Here is an 18,934-nt window from a genome sequence, read left to right as displayed (position 1 = left end):
CATTAGTTGCTGATAAACTTTCAAAAGTTTGCCCTCATTTAAAATAAGCATGTAAAAAAGGATTATTTTCCTAACTGTTTTAATAGTTTTCATTTGTTTTAATTTGCATTTACTACCTAGTTCTCCTGAACCGATGCCAGCTACCCACCAGGGAGTGTGAAGGCACACATGCTCTTTTGCATACTCATGAGGCTCACAGTTGGACAATGCTGCTCTGATGAACATGGGGAGATAAAACCCTCCTCTCAACCTTTTTTTATGAAAGCTCAATCCTCCCAGTTGTTGAGCAGACTACTAAGTTGTTTTTTTCAGTTCATCGTGGTCACCATTCTGTTCTACAGTTATCATCTTCTGTCATGGTGCTGATCTATAAGAACCTCAGTAAGACAGTTTCATCAAAGGCCCGACATCAGACTCACTGAATACTGAGAAAAGGGTGGTAGCAAAACTGGAGAACATGAACAGTTCTGCCAGTCGTCCCCATGGCACATGAATACAGAATACATCACTGTCACTTGAAATAGTTTCCAATACTCTAACAAGAAATATATATTGTTTAGGTAGAAAAAAAAATGGCATCTTATTCAGTGAAGCGGAATTAATTATCCCTCGATATTTATTCACAATGCATAATTCTATGATCTGAGCACAAGGAACCATTTTAGCATGCGTGCTTGTTGGTGGATGGTGTAAAGTGCAGTGATAATTACCATTTTAAATAATAAATGTCCTTGAAATGTTGCAGATAAAGTCAGAGTTGTGATTGGCTCAAACAAAGTACAAGAAACTGACCAGATATTCCAAAAATAATTTTACACTAACTACCTTTAAAAGTTGTTTTTGTTTTTCCCCAAAAAGAAAAGGACAAGCAAATAAAAGTGTTTACAGGGAAACTGAGAGGTTGTGACATTCAGTAAAAACAGAAAAGAGTGGAAAAAAAACAAAAGCAGAAAGTGACTGTAAATACAAAACATTTATTAAGACCACAAACCAGTCAGTGTGACAATCAGTTACACCCCATGTCTCTCACTGAGAGCAAGCCACCTCTGTGTGTGTGTGTGTGCGCGTGTGTGAGAGAGAGAGAGAATGTGTGAAAATGTGCATGACAATGTTATTTGCCGGTGATCAGTGGATTCCTCAGCACCACAATGACAGAGTCTCCTCTCAGAAACATCTTGGAGATATAACGATCTTTATTCACTGGTTTGGATTTCTTCTTTCCCTTCCCGCTCTTGGGCACCTCAGTCCACATCTCCTTCACATTCTCCAGGACCATGTTACAGTGTCTACACACACATACACAGAGGAAGAGTGTGAGAGACTGGAAAAGCAGTACTACATCCTGCAGAGATCACTGAGCTGCACTCCAACATCACACAGACGTACAAACTGCTTCTAGTTTGTGTACTGAACCATCTGAGGCAGCTTATCAATGTGGGAAAAAAACAACTGCGGATGGACAATAAGGTAGACAGACAAATTTATATAGAGTTAGATATACAATTAGAGAGAACAGGCAGAGTGATGGACTGAGTAACAGAAACAGACAAGGGTCAGTGTAATGTCATTGGCATGTGACTCAACCAGCTGATGATCCATCAACAGCTCAAATACCTCTTTTACCTGTGCTGAGATATGACCATGCACCAATCTGTTTGGACAAAGCTGTAACAGTCAGATACATTAACCACCAGGGTGACAGGAAGGGGAGACGTGTCTCAAATACTCTAAAATCCTTGTTTATCACCCAGAAAGTAGGTATTTCACTAAAAAGACTGCCCTTTTGATGAGTTTCACTGGGGTGGAAATAAAAGAACACAGAGGTCAAATCTCCTTAATCATTTATCAACAAGGTTACAGGCTACACAAATGTGTTTCCCTTCATAAATCATGCCACGGCTATGAAAAATAGTGATTTGCTAATGAACATCCATAACCACTGGTAGAGTCAAGAATTAAGTTCAAACCAAGCTGAGCTGTTATGAACCTGATTCATTTATAATAGCGAGGTGCAAGCCGGGGAAAGAGAGAGTGGGTGAGACATGACCCTTCACACTAGGGGGGGATAAGTCACTTGTTTGTCTCCTTGTAACAAAAATATTGTTACGATTTTTTTTTTCACACTGAGTGTGTTTGCTGGACTCTAAAACTGTGTGACTTTTCTGGGCAATGGTCTGGTTTCAGACCCATGTAAACTCTCCTGTACCCTGGTGCATGTGTGTGCATCTTAAGTCATAAACACACAAATACGGCTCACCATATTTACTTTTTTTATTATTTTGTGCTATAATGCTCAGTAAGGGACCACATCTGTTCTGCGTACCATGTTCCTCAGGCACTCAAACTAATGATGTCACCATCGGCTAAAAACATGCATGCAGCTTACTTTACTTCCTGAACAAGTGCGGACCCGAGTACAAGTTGGGTTCTGGTGGATATCGGTGCATTTGCAGTCCAGCCGAACTCACACCACCTCCGATTTGGTAGCTCAGTGCTCTTCCCAATCCACATGATGGCTTCACTTTACCCATTTTTCATGTGATTAAATTAAACGCACTAATCTTCGTGATAATTTGTTGTTTGACTTGTATGCTAGCTTTGTCAGCAGCTTAGTGAAGCAAGTAAATGGAAATAAGTAGATAAGAAATGTGTAACTTAAACATCAGCCCATGTGCACCATCAGACTGGTCTGAGGAATCATCCAAGCTAACTGTACAGTACAACTGCTTTAGTACATCATACCTAATGAAAAAATATCATATGTCGCTTGCTATTGCTGCGGAGTCATAAATCTTTAAGTTAGTATTCGTCCATCACAATCTAATGTGGTTTTAAGGAGGGTAGCAGGTTATTTCCACCATGAATGATGGTCATGTAAATCATACTTGAAATGTTAGTAAAAACGAGGCATCATGACCATGATGCCCTCTACAACACCCCCCTCTCCAGACCAGCAGCAAGTGCAGTCTTGGTGAACACAGGATGCTGTATTCAGTAATGAAACATCATGAAAGCACTCATTACCTGTCGAAGGCTTTGACACGACCCAGCAACTTCTTGTTGTTGCGGCAGTTGATGAGCACCTGAGTGTTGTTTTTGACGGACTGTGTGAGGACAGACAATGGCCCGGTGTTGAACTCTTCCTCCTCACGCTTCTGCAGCTCCTCAGGGGTCATCTCTGACTTCGGCTTGTTCAAAAGACTCCTACAGCACATGTTATGCTCAAATTTAAACCGACACACACAGTGTTCATAGACAAAGATAAACAGTTACTGTGCTCACATAAGAACTACAAACTACTAAGACATACAGTTAAAATTTATATAAAACTTCTGTTCTGATATAAATTTATTTCAGAGATAGATATTGGTTTAAACACTGACGAGATGGAGCGAGACACACGGACACACAGAGACACACAGAGACACACGGACACACAGAGACACACGGACACACAGACACACAGAGACACACGGACACACAGAGACACACGGACACACAGAGACACAGAGACACACAGAGACACACGGACACACAGAGACACTACTTATTAATTCGTGCGGCAACGACGTTCTTGCAGAACTGAATGAATTGCTCAATAAATATAAAACGAAACAGTAAACCATATAAAACACATGTAAATCTGACCGGTATATGGTTGTGTCTGTGACCAATAACATTAGAATTTGAATTGAATCTTCACTTCTCTTTTAACAATACACCGTTAGCATTGTTGCTTAACACAGCACACCGTTAGCATTGTTGCTTAACACAGCACACCGTTAGCATTGTTGCTTAACACAGCACACCGTTAGCATTGTTGCTTAACACAGCACACCGTTAGCATTGTTGCTTAACACAGCACACCGTTAGCATTGTTGCTTAACACAGCACACAGTTAGCATTGTTGCTTAACACAGCACACAGTTAGCATTGTTGCTTAACACAGCACACAGTTAGCATTGTTGCTTAACACAGCACACAGTTAGCATTGTTGCTTAACACAGCACACAGTTAGCATTGTCGCTTAACACAGCACACAGTTAGCATTGTCGCTTAACACAGCACACAGTTAGCATTGTCGCTTAACACAGCACACAGTTAGCATTGTCGCTAAACACAGCACACAGTTAGCATTGTTGCTTAACACAGCACACAGTTAGCATTGTTGCTAAACACAGCACACAGTTAGCATTGTTGCTAAACACAGCTACTGTAGCATTTGTATTAGTCACCGCTACACTTTAATAATGTGGCTGAGGAAAAGAGACGATAAACTTACATCTTGTTTTATCCTCTGTTATAGAACTGAAAAATGAAGCAGGTAGCAGATCTGCTAACACGCCGCCTGAACGTAGCTTGTGATGGCGCCAGTTCCGGTGCTAAACCGCCACAATCCTGTCTATTTCCGGGTCAAGCTCCTCCTCAGCTTTTGTATATGTATGTAGGTTTTTAAAGATGCAGTATTATTTACATGTATAAATAACCTGAACGACATGGAGAACATTATAACAAACAATGGATTAATCTATGGCCTTAGCAAAGGTTTATTAAGTCACTAAGTACTAGAACAGTTTTTCTAGTATTTCCATTTCAGAAAAGTTGTTTGTCTTTTGGATTAAAAACACAGAATCATGAGAAAAACAAAACTCTCTCTTATCTAATGTACCCATAGAAAAGTAAAATAAAAGTACAATAAAGAGAGAAATATTACACAGACAAGATATTATGTGTGTTTCCCAGATTAGCTTTCATAAGAAAACAGTCCTGTTGGCCAAAAGCTCTCAGGGAGAGAAGGACAGTAAACTTTCTCATCATTCACAGCAACACTAAGCTGCTAATAATGTCTTTTATTTCATATTATTCATATTTCATTTTAGGGAATTGTTTGGGATATTCCATTGAGTTATAGATGCTGAAACTGAACTGTTCTGTGCACAACATACACATGCACATCACCTGTATGGACTGCACAGACCTACACCAAATACACACACTTCCAATATGCATCCATCAACCTGTTTTCTATGTAAAGCACTTTGAATGACCTCTGTGTATGAAATGTGCTATACAAATAAACTTGCCTTGTCTTGCCTTGCCTTGCCTACATGCTGTTTACATCCATAAACCTGTTTACATGCTGTTTTTGCACACTTTTTGCTCTTTGCACATACTGGCTAACATTTCAATTGTTTGCTGTTTTGAACAATTCTTTACATTATCTCAGGGACCTGCTGCTATGACACTGTGTTCATTCTAGTATACTGCAATATTGAAATATTGTTGAACATACAGTATTTACTCTGGTCAGCGCTGTTTCTGTTCATTGTCTTTTGTGTAATGTCTTTTTTTGTATTGTCTTGTAATTTTTTGTCTGCACTGTCTTTTGTCCTGCACTGTCGTGTCTGTCTTGTTTGTCTTGTCCTGCACTGTCTTGTCCTGCACTGTTTGCACCAGGTTGCACACTTTATGTGGCTAGGACTACTTACTAAGTCCTTAGCTCTGTCTTTGTTTTATTTAGCACTATGTTCCTGGAGAAACGTTGTCTCATTTCACTGTGTACTGCAACAGCTATATATGGTTGAAATGACAATAAAAGCTTCTTGACTTGACTTGACTTGACTTGACTAGTGTGTGGAGAAATGTAGCACTGATCTTTTATTTGCATTTATCAGATATCACACATTCCTCATGAACAAATCACACACTTGCTTCCTGCAGCTTTTTTGGATTTGCAAATCCTTTAATACTAATTGTATCAGATTTATTAAAACGTTGATGTGTGATATCTTCTGATTTACCTCAGTGGAATAAAGCTATGTATAAAGCTGTGGTGTCACACAGAGCAAACATTCTCACAATAACGCTCTTACTCCTAAAGTGCTTTATAAATACAATTTATTTTAAGAAGTGCAACACAAACACAAGTGTTAAAACCAAAATCTATAAACTATGACTACAAGTCAAAAACCGTACGCTTGCACAGCAACAAAATCTTGACAATAAAACACGGATAAATCAGAACTTAGATAGGGTTGTTAATGAGATCTAAGTGTGAGTGATTGGCGACAAGACACTGTCATGTGACTTGCTGGGTTAGATGGTTAATGTCGTCCACACCACATTGGGTATAACCGTGAATCCAAATTCCTGCTGATCCCATACAGTATCCTATTTTGCTGGACTGTATTCAGAACTGGACACTTAACTTCAAATCATAGATCACTATTACTGCAGGAAACGTTTTCCACTGGGGAGAAATAAATATTTTAACGCCGGCACAGAAACGTGAAATCCGGCTCAGGAGTTTCTGTGATATCACGTCTTTCAGACTGATGAACAAACTCAGGACTTAAACATTACCCCACACTTTGTGTGACTCCCCCGTGTCGTAAGTTCACGGGATGGGTGTGTGTGACTGAGTACATAGGATCCTAGCATTTCAGGGCCCATTGAAAGTTTTGAAATTATTATCATTTTACAATTGTGTGTTCTACGTCCCTCTTTGTTCCTCACCTGGTTGCAAGCTGTAGTGCAAAATCTAACAACTAATTGACTGTGAGCAATAGTGCGACTCAAACAATGTACAAACAATAAGCCGAACATTATCTGCTGTCCCTGTAAATCTCTGTTTAGAACAATTCAGATCAAATGTCTAAAAAAACATCTTTAAAGGGATGGCTGAGCTGCTCAAAGTGCTGCATTAGCACAGATACACATTACAATGTTATAATTACATGTTATGTATATTTTTTAAAACTGTTGATTAAAATTTTACATCAGGCATGGACAAAATATACAAACCAAGATTTCATGCAATATACAAACAAATTAAATCATTAGTTTAGACAACCTTCAGAACGTGTGATTTATTGGTGTCTTGAGTGTGTGTAGTGAGGAATACAGCTTCTCTCCTGGACACTGTGTGTCTGCAATGTCTCTGTGTCCCAAAATCACAAAGTTGGGCTGTAAATATCCCTTGGCCACTCCATGCTGGATCAAAGCACGCACAGCTGACAAAGCCTGTAAGCTTGGCGACTCATCTGAGAGGAGGGAAATCACACCGATATATAAAGTGAACACTAAAACAAGATTAACATGTGAAGGTGTGTGTGTGTTACCCAGGCAGATTTGTGCTCTCACCATTAAAGTTGCCCATAAAAGCAACACCGACAGAGTCATGGTTATGTGTTTTTGCATGTGCTCCCACGATGCCCCAGCCACGACCTTCATACACCACACCAGTCTGGTCTACCAAAAAACTGAACATGCAAAATGAAGAGTTAACTTAAGAGCTTTTCACAGTGTGGCTATTGTCATTCCAAACCCTGCTTTTGACCCCATGTAAAGGAACGTTTCATACAAGGAATTTAGAGACAGGATAAGTATCGCTTTTTACCCGGGGTTATGAAACCCTGCTCTGAAGCAGTGTTATATTTCAGGTTTTTATGTTACAGTTAGGTGCTTATCAACAGAAACCCAATCCGGGTCTCACGCTACCTCATATCACATGCTTTGTACAGTCAAAGTTACAGTTATAGTCAGAAATATCTGTTCAGGATAAACTGGACACTGCAGTCAGAAATCACCAAGCATTTAAGGAACTGACAAAAAGCTGAATATCAGTAAACGTCTAGTCAACTACTCAACAAACATAAAAAAGATTACAAAGGTGTGAAAGATAAAAAGCCTGAAACAAAAACAAATGTATATATAACAATAGTAATATAGTATAGCAATATTTACTAACTTGTAGCCAATGTCTGTGAAGCTGCGCTCGTGGATGTGTAGGTGCTGAATGTGTATTAGCTGAGAGATGCTCTGTGTCTGACTCCAGCAGCTCCACAGTGCCGTGTGATGGATAATAAGCTTGTCAGCAGGTTTGTGTAATCTTTCTCTGATCTGAACATCCACTGCCTTCCATGCACTGCGGGGGATCATTGCCACTGCACACAACAGAGACAGGTCAACAACAGACAAATCTTCATGCAGGTAAATGTGTGAACAAACACGACCTCCACATGTATGCAGTTATCTTATCAGCCAATCATGTGGCTTTAGCACAGTGCATAAAATCATGCAGATCAAGATCAAGAGCTTCAGTTAATGTTCACCTCAAACATCAGAATGAACAGCTGTAGCTGTTTGCTTGTAGCATTGATGTCGAGCTGGTTTGAATATTTTGAACTGCCGATCTCCTGGGACTTTCATACACAAAATTCTCTACAATTTACACAGAATGTGTGAACATTATGATGTGAACATTAACTGAAGCTCTGTGTCTGATGTATTGTGCGGCTGCCACATGATTGGCTGATTAGGTATCTGTGTAAATGTGCAGGTCTACATTTGTTCCTAACAAAATGGACAGTGAGTGTATAGAAAAATATATTTTACATTATTTTGAAACTTGTCATATTCTAACTTTCCATGAAACAGAGAAGATTTTAACGATTGCTTAAGAAGAAATTAATTAATGAAAAGAAAGGTATAACTAATGATTAATGGAGTTCAGAGTTATTGTCACTCTGTATAATTAATCTAAGCAAATGCCTTCAATACAGATTCATCATTTTATTACTATAGTCTAAGACTTTTTGTAAATTCTATTGACACCCTCACATTTGTTCATGCCTTCAACTTTATTTATGCCTTCAGTAATGCTTTTTACTATATCTTTCTACCAAGAGGTTAGCAGAGGCAAGCTGATGCTACTAATATGTTTACTTGTTTTTACAGTTGTTTTACACCCTCATTAATAGGCAAATAATTCAGCACCCTAATCCAGGACCAATTTAATGAGCAGCAAAACAGATGTAAAGGTGCAATAAACAACAGCCATCCAAATCCCAAAAAGTTTTTTTATTTGTAAAAGTTATTTATACATGTCATATTTTTCACTGCTATATATGCATGACATTTGTTTATGAACCTACAATTTAATGACACCTGACTAAAGAGACAAATAAAATCAAAATGTCAACTTTTCTCATCATAGATCTGACTGTACTTTTTATGTAACAGATACAAATTACAATAGGGAAATGGGAGGACAGGAATAAGGTCATTATAAGGCCTTTTTTGTATTATATATTATACAATAGACTGTTTTCACTTCTGCCCTCCGGTAGGCGTTTCAGGTGCCTCTGGACCAGGACCAGCCGACTAAAGAACAGCTTTTTACTTAGAGCTATCTCTTTATTGAACTCTGCCCCTCGCTGATCCTACTGTCCTTCATACATTGTTACATCTCTCCCCTCACAATTTGTTATTGCGCTAATGGACTGTTTACACAAATGGACGTTATTGTACTAACGGACTATTACACAAACTATGCTCACTTGCTCTCTTTTTTTGCATTGCTGCTCACCATTGCCTTATCACTGTATATATCCACCTGATTTCTGTTTATAGTAACAGCAATATATTATATTAATAGCCATATATTTTGTTTATAGCACATACCATTCTGTAATTTCAGTTTATACTAATAGCCATCTGCATATTATATTCTCTCACTCACTCACTCACTCATTTTCTACCGCTTATCCAAACTACCTCGGGTCACGGGGAGCCTGTGCCTATCTCAGGCGTCATCGGGCATCAAGGCAGGATACACCCTGGACGGAGTGCCAACCCATCGCAGGGCACACACACACACTCATTCACTCATGCAATCACACACTATGGACAATTTTCCAGAGATGCCAATCAACCTACCATGCATGTCTTTGGACTGGGGGAGGAAACCGGAGTACCCGGAGGAAACCCCCGAGGCACGGGGAGAACATGCAAACTCCACACACACAAGGCGGAGGTGGGAATCGAACCCACAACCCTGGAGGTGTGAGGCGAACGTGCTAACCACTAAGCCACCGTGCCCCCCTCATATTATATTCATAGTACATATATATTAATCTGTATATTATGTTCATAGTACATATATATTCACCTGTATATTACATTCATAGTAAATACACATCTGTAAATTAATGTTTATAGCAATAGCCATATATTTTGTTACATCCTTCTGTAAATTTCAGTTATAATTATAGCCATCTGTATATTATGTTCATAGTACACACACATCTGTAAATCACTTCATATTACCATTTTATTTAACTTATTTAACTTATCTAAGTCTTGTAAAGTCTTGCACTCTGGTTAGACCTAAACTGTATTTTGTTGCCTTGTACTTGTACATGTGTAATGACAATAAAGTTGAATCTAATCTAATCTAATATTACATTTTATTATATTTCCAAACTTAAAGCACCTATTAAAGAAGTAAAATCTATTACAAAAAAAAGATGTTTAGTTGAAAAGCTGAAAAGGATCTGACGTAGCTGCTGAAAACTTTCACATGCTTCCATTTGGTGTCGTTGCCTAGCAAAAGGAGGCACTCAATATAACTAAAGAATCTAACAGAATTCATATTTATTATATTTAACATTCTGCACCACGGAGAGAATACTTTAATAAAAATAGCACATACAGAATGAATGAATAAATGAATAAATGAGCAATCAACACCTGTCTGTCTCACCTGTACTGTATTGAGCTGCTCCTGTCATGTCTGTGTTTGTCCGTGTGTGTTCAGACATGAAAAACGAGAACAACTATGAATCACAAACACACACTGCATGGGTTCAAACTGTTTGTTGGGGGCGGATGTATTTCAGCATTTCTGGAATTTCCTAGATCCAGAGTCATCGACACACACACAAACACACACACACACACACACACACACACACACACACATACACACAAACAGAGAGCGAGATTTGCTGTAATACAGTTTTGCATATGGACTTGAAATTAGGACGGAATTGCCATTTTGAGGACATGCAGTGTGTTGAGCATGATTTGTTGAGGTGATTTACTCTGGTGACACAGGAGACATGTTCCCATTATGCTACGTATATGAGTTGATACTCTACATATAAGCGATTTTTGAATGGTGGCAGAAGTGCAGAGGGGAATACAGCCATCTGTAGCTTTTAACTGTAGCTCTCAATACTATAATAATAATAATAATAATAATAATAAGAAGAAGAAGAAGAAGAAGAAGAAGAAGAAGAAGAAGAAGAAGATGATGGAATAAAAAAAATACATTTGTTAATAACAAGTCTGTTTGTATGTTACATGTTTATGTTACAATCTGTTTTTTTGTCTCAACAACAGAGAAAAGAACAAGAGGCTGCTGAAAGAAGGTAAATAGCTGCTAATAGCTGCTATGACAACTGAAAACAGGAACTAACCCGTGTGCTGGGAAACTTGCTGATATTACAAAGCGTTAAACAAAACTTCAGCATATAAACTCTTACCCACTTGTTCAATAAAATCATATCTGTTTATTATCAGTGTTCCTTTATGGGGAAAGTCCGCTGTAGGAGTTCCTGTGTGTGAGGAATGATTTGACGGTATCAGAATGACTGCATTAAAATTGACTTGTTATTTAAATGCTACAGACAGTATTCAGACCTGTGCTGTTATAAGACATGTGGATGTGAGAATTTAACTATTCTCTGTTAAAAGAATAAAAGGATTTGACATTCAGCTTGTGATGTTATAACACACACATGCCTACAATTCCAACACTACCATTGAAAAACACCTTCCTGTGTTTCTTTTTTGTGGGTTCTTACACTTTATGGCCAAAGGTTCTTCTCCAAACTGTTGCTACAATGTTGAAAGCCCACAGTTGCGTAGTATGTCTTTGTATGCTGAGGCAGTACAATTTCCCTTCATTTCAACGCCCTTCAGCGTTGTCAAGCTAGAACATGTTTTGGGCCTTAGTTTCACTGAAGAGAAATTGTAATGTTACAGCAAACAGAGATGTTGTATACAGTTGTGTGCTTCCAACTCTGTAGCAAAGTGTACAGACAAAAATGAATAGGAAGATAAGGCAAACTCCACGCACACATTGGGAAGGGACGGGAATCAAAGCCCCAAGTGAGGCAAGCATGCAGACTCCACTTCTAAATAAGTATTTTTCAAAAACAGCATTAACACATTAACACTGTCTCATAAACATAAACAGATTAAATATATACAGTCCACCCCAAACAGTGAGGCCAATAAGACATTTGGAAAGGGATCAAAATCTCAATATGAATTTCAGCTATTATTTCTTGATATTTAAATCTAAACAAATTAATTTAGAAAATAGCAACTTTTGCTTGAACCCACCAATTTTTCAAGTGATCAAAAATATCAGATCGTGTGTCTGAGAGGTGTTTGTTGTTGCCCATGTGTGCCCTGTTATAGTGACAGTTAATAATAATAATAGCTCTGAACATCTACTCTTGGTTTGAGCTCTGGGTTTCACAAGTGAATACTGTTTTTGTTGTTAAAAAGGAAAAAGCAACATAAAACCAGAGCTATGGGAGAAAGTCAGCTCAGAATGGAAGAATCCACCAGAAAAATTGCTAAAGAGGATTGGGCATAGCCAGTACAATTTGGAATGCAGTGAAAAAGAAAGAAACCCGGGAATATTTACAAGAAGACGGCAAACAGGTTGGCCAAAGAAAACAACAGAAGTTGACAAAAGACGAGAGCAGAAATATAGAGGCCATACCACAAGATGCAAATTACTCCTCAGTAAGAATCAAAAGGCCAAATTGGAATTCACTAAGAGATACAGAGATGAGCCTCAATAGCTCCAGAACCAAAATAAAACCTCTACCAAAGGGATAGCAAGGCCAAAGTCGGAGGAAAGAAAAGATCAAAAACATATGAGCTCATCTATTGTCATGATTGGGCTTGCATGACTGCTTCTGGAACAGGCTCACTAGTCTTTATTGATGCCAGCAGCAGAATGAATTCAGAAGTCTACAGAAATTGAGAAAATCCCCAAATCAAACGAATGAAAGAAGCTGCAGCACAAGACTGGAAAATCATCACAAAATAAGAATGCAACAGTTGGGTCAAGTTGGTGGGTCTCTGGCTTGATGCAGTTATTACATGGATATGCAAACACATACTAAGTGTTATTTACTTCCAGGGGCATAGCACAGGATCGTGGGCCCTATGCAAAGATACTGTGTGGGGGCCCCTATTTCACTTTTTTTTAATGATAATGAAAAATGAATAGCAATTAGTATATTAAAATTTGCATTACTATAGATAGGACATATGATTCAGTGATTTAGTAACCACTTGTGAATTACTGCCTTACAGCATTGAAGTATATCATGTATAAAATAGAATAACAATGTGTTATTTGCATTCATGTCAATGCAGCAGCACTGCATATCATATTTTGATCATAATATGTCCTAACCTTTAAAATAGATGGAACAACTCCGTATCTTTTTTTATAGAAAAATGCAGTTTAACAATATTTAACTGAACTGTGTTTTATTTACAAATACAATCAAACATTAAATCAACATGTAATCCTTTGTGATGTAAAACATTGCAGTATTTCCAAAAAAGAAGTGCAAATAGCACCTTGCCTCAAAAGCAGATCTGGCTAAATCTAAAAAAAAAAAACAATAAACAAAATAAATACAAAAAAAAAAAAAAATGGATTATGATATTGACAACATGGCAAACATTTTTTTATATTCACATTTAATCTCTAAAAATGCTTCTCACACTTTCCGTGTTACTTCAGAGTTTAGTAGTATGATAAGAACATTCATCACATGCTTGGAAACAAGTTGTGTCTCATGGAAATAGAGACAATTGTGCAACAACTTAGCAAGCATTTATTTTACTGGCTAGCACTGACTAAAACAGATCGACATTGTGCGGTGCTTTAGATCTCACCTGCTCTCTTTAGAAAAAAAAACTTGTGAGTTTTTGTTTTCCCTCATTTTGTTTTCTTTTTCTCTCCTCCCTCTCCTTTCTTTTCGGATAGCCAGATTTCGATATCATGTGTAACGGCGGCGCCGAGTTTCGCGTTTGTCAACACCGGCGGAACACTCACAAACTCCCCTGTATCATCCACCAAGTCCGCGCACTATCTACTGTCCCTCACAGCCAATGTGCGCTTTACATCGCTTCTAGGCAACCAATAAAATTATGTCCAGTCTGTGCATTGCTGCATGCACGCTCGAGGTGGGAGGGGTCTACGTAGATTCGTGTCGAAGCAGCAGAGAACTAGAAGTAGCACAAACGCGTGACTGTCAAATAGATCGCGCAGATAATAACATAATAACATTAATACAAATTATAAAATGATCGTCTAGGGCCCCTCACATGCCAGGGCCCTATGTACTCAGTCACCGTTTTCCCCCCACTTACGACGCCCCTGTTTACTTCAGTAGTTTTGTTCTCCTATAATTGGGTTGCTTGCCACCAAAGGTTGCAGTCAAAGTTTCTTGTTTGTTTAATTACATCTAGATATAAATATCAGATCATATTTAGATCTCAACCCCAAATGTCGTGTATAGTGTATTCTAAAAAACACCCCACAACCAAAGAATTGACATTGCTGTTCCAATACCTTTGGAAAAAAACACTACATAAACTGAATGTTCTTAAAAATGTAATATTTAATTTTATTGTGTCTCTTTAGTGCATAATTATTTTACAAAAAACTAAAAATCATGAATTCTTTAAAAAATATTTTAATAAGAAAACACTATAAGCATCCATTATCACACACACATCTTAGTCCTCTGAACACACAAACTGATGTGGTTTAGCTAAAGAAGAGTCATTTCACACGGAAGGCCCTGTAACCCATTAGCCTTAGAGATGAATTAAGTGACTGAATCTATCCACTTCTCCCTCACTCTGTCCATCTGTGTCCACAGTGTGGAGCCGTACACACGTAGTACAGCCTCATTGCATCCTACAACACACAAACACACAAACAATAGTTCAAATTAAACACAAATACATTTACACGCCCTTCATTCGCTCCATTGTCAAACCAATTGTCTACACATCCTGTCTGTGCTTATTCATTGTTTTGTAAATGTACATACTGAAATTATTCATTATGTAATTGTGTACCTCAGCCTTCATGCTGTGTGACTGGAAGAACACTGCCTCCTTGTGGCCACATCTAAAAAAAAAAAAAAAAAAAAAAAAAAACACACACACTTATTACACAACACAGGGCATGCTCACTCTAAGAAAGGTTGAAGTTGTTGGCCAAGCACAATCGTCCCATACTCCCCACTTCCCACTAACCCCACTGACCTGCGTGCTTAAAAATCTGGGCCTGTGCATGCTTACATCATTCTGATGTGTTTTTGTAAAAAAATTAAAACAGGAAGAAAAGTCTCACAAAACACATTATAGTCCATCATTGTAAAGTTACTCATTTTGTAGAGCCAGCCTTTTATGCAGCCCAGTGATTTTCACTTTTTCGTGTTGTAGGTATCAGAATTTAAAGAGTTACTCACTGACTACAATTCCCATTCCTAAGTAAAGTAAGAAGACCCGTTAAAAAACCCTAAATATATTTGAATGAACTGTAAAGTAACAGATGTTTGTAGTTGTAATGAGGACAGTATCACACACACACAAGTATCAGACCTATATATAGTTGTTTGAATGCAGCACTCACTTAGGGCATGGATGATCTTCAGTACGAGGCAGTGTTGGATCCTGAGACACATCAGCAATTATCTGTGTGAGCTCGCTGTAGAAACACAAACAAAATGCAGTCAACCTTCAACAGGTGCCAATTCACGATAACTAGCTAATTTAGGAAACACATTGTTGGTAGAAATATGCTGTACACTCTAATATGATATCTATTATATATTATCTAACAGTCTATTGGTTATAGATGTCTAGTGGTATGTAGCAGTGAACTCCATTTGTAGTCTAAAACTTTCATTCTTTCTGCTATTTTTTTCCTTCTAAATGATGTGATGTGACAGTGATGAGGTTGCGTCTATACTCACTCAACTTCGTGTGTGATTTTGTTCACATAGATGCAGCTGTTATCGGCTTCCTGCTGATAATCGCAGTTCCTGCACTGTTCATGTAAGAGAGTGCGCACACACACACATGTGAAAAAGGGTGATTACAGATCTACAGACTGACAGCCCTGTGCTTTGGTGACTTACAGCATAGAGGAGGATGCGGTTCTCTTTGTCCTCTTTTGGATACAGCATGTTGTTACTGTAAACATATACAAACACACACGCACTCATTGATTACGGCAAAATCTTACTGACAAAATTGCTAAACTAAGCAAATTTCAACAGCAACACTTAACATTACTTTTCAGTGATAGCCTAGTGACATAACGTGTATTCATGCGAGTATTTTGTATATTTTGATTGTAATCACTTATTTGCAGGAATGTGAGAAACACAGGAAACATGATGTACCTGCGTGAACCATGTTTATTAATCACTGGGTGTTGAGTTGACCTTGTCTTAATCAGATTTCCATATACATTACAAATATTCATTGATCTTTACTGCCCTAACATAAAACATTCTGATATTGCATGAAAAGATATGCTTTGTATGACAGCTCGATGGGTTAAAAATGACTGAACACGCAGAATCAAATGCGTGACAGTCTCTAGAGTTTACAAAGAATGATGGAACAACAAAAAACAGAGTGAGTGACCGTTCTCTAGATGGAAATGCCTTGTTGATAAGAGATGTCAGAGAAAAATAGGCAGATTATTTTGAGTTGCAAACAAGGATAGTGTAATCCTGTAATCTTATGAACAGCAGCTACATTAAATCCTCTCCACTGCTTCTCTCTTTCTACCCATCTCGAGGCATCCAGAAATTTCACCAGCTCCAATTGTCTTCCGTACCATGAAGATTTGCGACCTTCACTGAGATGAGACTGACTCTGTGAGGATCCTGAAACATCTAGAGATGTTCCAGCTCCAGTTAGACTCTGCTATACTAAAAAGAGGAGATACCAACTCCATGTGGTCTTTGAGGACAACAACCTCCTCATCAACACAACATTTATCAGACTGTATATTTATAATCACACCCTCCAGTGTCACCCAATTGAGAATGAGGTTCCCCTTTGAGTCTGGATCCTCTCAAGGTTTCTTCCTTCACTATTCAGGGGACTTTTTCCTCACCACAGTCACCTCAGACTCGCTCAGTGAGGATAAATACATAAACATTTAAATATACTGAATATTAATCTTGAATTCTTGTATTATATTAATCTTTCTATTATTCTTTATATTAACATTTTTCCTATGTTTTTGTCATGTAAAGCTGCTTTGAGACAATGTCAATTGTGTAAAGCGCCACACAAAAAAAAATTTGATTTGAATTGAATTAATCTGATTTCAGCATCTCAGCATTCACAAAACATTGGACCTTGAGGTGGATGTGCTGAACTGTAGAAAACCAGATAGGTTCCACTTGAAAAGGAACCTGTGATTACAGACATTTCTGCTCAGCACATTTATAAAAGACAGCTTATAGATACTACAGACTTCCTGTCATTAAAGATCAGTCCTCTCATTGTCCTCATTGTCCTCTTGTCTCCTTTACAGGGTGTTTTAGCCTGCTAACCCTCCACACACAGGATGGGTTTGTATGGTTTTGTTCTGCCACATGATGGTCTGACTGGATAACTACATAATATATGTTCATATTAAAGTGCACAGTTCGTGTACATCTGTGTTATTAACATGTGAATGTGTTTCTGGTGTGTATGCCATCTCTCATGTCTATATTTGTGTATACAGTGCATTAGAAGTGTGAGTTTGTCTCTCGAATGTTCTGGAAGATCTGAACACAACGAACCGATACTGGATACAACGAACCGATACACCGGACTTTAGTACTCGGTTCTTGATTATTATTACAGCTCGCTGTATGATATCTGCTCTGTAACTGACCACAGACGAAGCAGTACAACAAACTTATATATTCCGGTTTAGTTCAAGTCGTTTTTAAACATGTCCAGTCACTTATAATAATGAATTAACTCACCACTCCTGACAGAACCTGATTCCGACGAACCCGGGCTCGCACGGGCCGCTTTCCAAATCCATACAGGCTTTATTACAGCCGAATAATAGCACAAATAATCGAATCAATAGCAGTACGCGCGGAGCAGCCACGATTTCATTGCGCATGCGCGCTATATTATTAGCGACACCACGCGGCGGGAGGATTGAACTGCACTATTCAGTCTTATTGTGCATAAATTTGCATAATTGTTCAAATAAAAATGAATATTAAAATACTGAACTCATATTATTATTTCACTGTGAAGATATTCTCATTGGGGACTGTTATAAAATTTATATTTATGCCATTGTTCTGTATTAAATTGAATTCAAATTCAGTAATAATAAACATTTTCGAACCTTCTTTGTTATACCCTTCATACTAAGGGCTACAATTAACAATTATACACCAGCAGTGTATGAAAACACCTGCACCTTACTTATCTACCACAATTAAGTTAATTACTAGTTAATTACAAATTCATATTTTGTAAGTGAGAAGCTAACGCCAATGAGTGATGTTTACTTTCTCAGAACAACGATCTGTATAGTCAGAGTAATAGATTTATTATGGCTGTATATTGACCGATTTAAACCTAATACTTTTCTATAAGCAGAAATCATTTAAAGGTATAAATGCATCTTTGTTTGCTGCTGACGTTGGACACACTTGTGTCTCACAGTGGAGGAGACCACACTGTTTCCATGTAGGTGGACATTAAGACGTGTCCACATCTGGTATTAAAAAAGTCAAATAGACTACAGTTAGTTGTGGTCCATTAATTTGATTCAGCTAAGCAGCGTTCCAGAAGTGCTTATTTTCCTATAACCACAGTTACCTTTCATTGTGTGTATTAGTTCTCTCGTATGTTCACCATGTTCAATTCCACATGATGCTAAACAAGCCAGTATACAATAATTTATTTTTAGTAACTGTTTTATCCTGGTCATGAGACGGGAACACACACACACACACACACACCTAGTACAATTTAGCATTGTGCATTTAGCATA

General features: G+C 38.0%; 3 protein-coding genes across 3 annotated transcripts; all 3 read right to left on the bottom strand.

Moving 5' to 3' along the window:
• Positions 1 to 954: 954 nt before the first annotated feature.
• snrpd2 (small nuclear ribonucleoprotein D2 polypeptide) lies at positions 955 to 4,437 on the bottom strand. Its single transcript, XM_060877643.1, has 3 exons — positions 4,283 to 4,437; positions 3,025 to 3,204; positions 955 to 1,286 (listed from the first exon to the last, which is right to left on the bottom strand). Coding segments are annotated over exons 1-3 (357 nt in total). The 5' UTR covers positions 4,285 to 4,437; the 3' UTR covers positions 955 to 1,111.
• Positions 4,438 to 6,850: 2,413 nt separating this feature from the next.
• pglyrp5 (peptidoglycan recognition protein 5) lies at positions 6,851 to 10,694 on the bottom strand. Its single transcript, XM_060878576.1, has 4 exons — positions 10,547 to 10,694; positions 7,751 to 7,946; positions 7,144 to 7,262; positions 6,851 to 7,043 (listed from the first exon to the last, which is right to left on the bottom strand). Exons 1-4 carry the CDS (start codon positions 10,602 to 10,604, stop codon positions 6,856 to 6,858), a joined length of 561 nt encoding a protein of 186 aa, XP_060734559.1. The 5' UTR covers positions 10,605 to 10,694; the 3' UTR covers positions 6,851 to 6,855.
• Positions 10,695 to 14,566: 3,872 nt separating this feature from the next.
• Positions 14,567 to 18,058, bottom strand: polr2i (RNA polymerase II subunit I). The gene is made up of 6 exons (XM_060878575.1): positions 17,901 to 18,058; positions 16,041 to 16,095; positions 15,876 to 15,949; positions 15,533 to 15,607; positions 14,974 to 15,025; positions 14,567 to 14,809 (listed from the first exon to the last, which is right to left on the bottom strand). The coding sequence occupies exons 1-6, from the start codon at positions 18,044 to 18,046 to the stop codon at positions 14,747 to 14,749; spliced, it is 465 nt and encodes a 154-aa protein (XP_060734558.1). The 5' UTR covers positions 18,047 to 18,058; the 3' UTR covers positions 14,567 to 14,746.
• Between the last annotated feature and the right edge of the window lie 876 nt (positions 18,059 to 18,934).

The sequence above is a fragment of the Tachysurus vachellii genome, chromosome 9 (assembly GCF_030014155.1).
Source record: "Tachysurus vachellii isolate PV-2020 chromosome 9, HZAU_Pvac_v1, whole genome shotgun sequence".
NCBI lineage: Eukaryota > Metazoa > Chordata > Actinopteri > Siluriformes > Bagridae > Tachysurus > Tachysurus vachellii.
The sequence above is the reverse complement of the archived record's forward strand: the minus strand, read 5'-3'. Positions and strand labels throughout refer to the sequence as shown.

Bases quoted from the DNA above. Each gene is read 5' to 3' on its own strand.
- pglyrp5 (XM_060878576.1), bottom strand. From the start codon at position 10,604: ATGTCTGAACACACACGGACAAACACAGACATGACAGGAGCAGCTCAA. The intron at 7,947-10,546 runs GTGAGACAGACA...TGTTGTGTGCAG, and splicing joins AGCAGCTCAATACAGTACAG to TGGCAATGATCCCCCGCAGT. The intron at 7,263-7,750 runs GTTAGTAAATAT...TTGCATGTTCAG, and splicing joins TTCACAGACATTGGCTACAA to TTTTTTGGTAGACCAGACTG.
- snrpd2 (XM_060877643.1), bottom strand. The intron at 1,287-3,024 runs GTAATGAGTGCT...ATGTGTGTGTAG, and splicing joins CGTGTCAAAGCCTTCGACAG to ACACTGTAACATGGTCCTGG.
- polr2i (XM_060878575.1), bottom strand. From the start codon at position 18,046: ATGCGCAATGAAATCGTGGCTGCTCCGCGCGTACTGCTATTGATTCGA. The intron at 15,608-15,875 runs GTGAGTATAGAC...GTGTTTCTACAG, and splicing joins AAAATCACACACGAAGTTGA to CGAGCTCACACAGATAATTG. The intron at 15,026-15,532 runs GTGAGTGCTGCA...TTTTTTTTTTAG, and splicing joins GAAGATCATCCATGCCCTAA to ATGTGGCCACAAGGAGGCAG.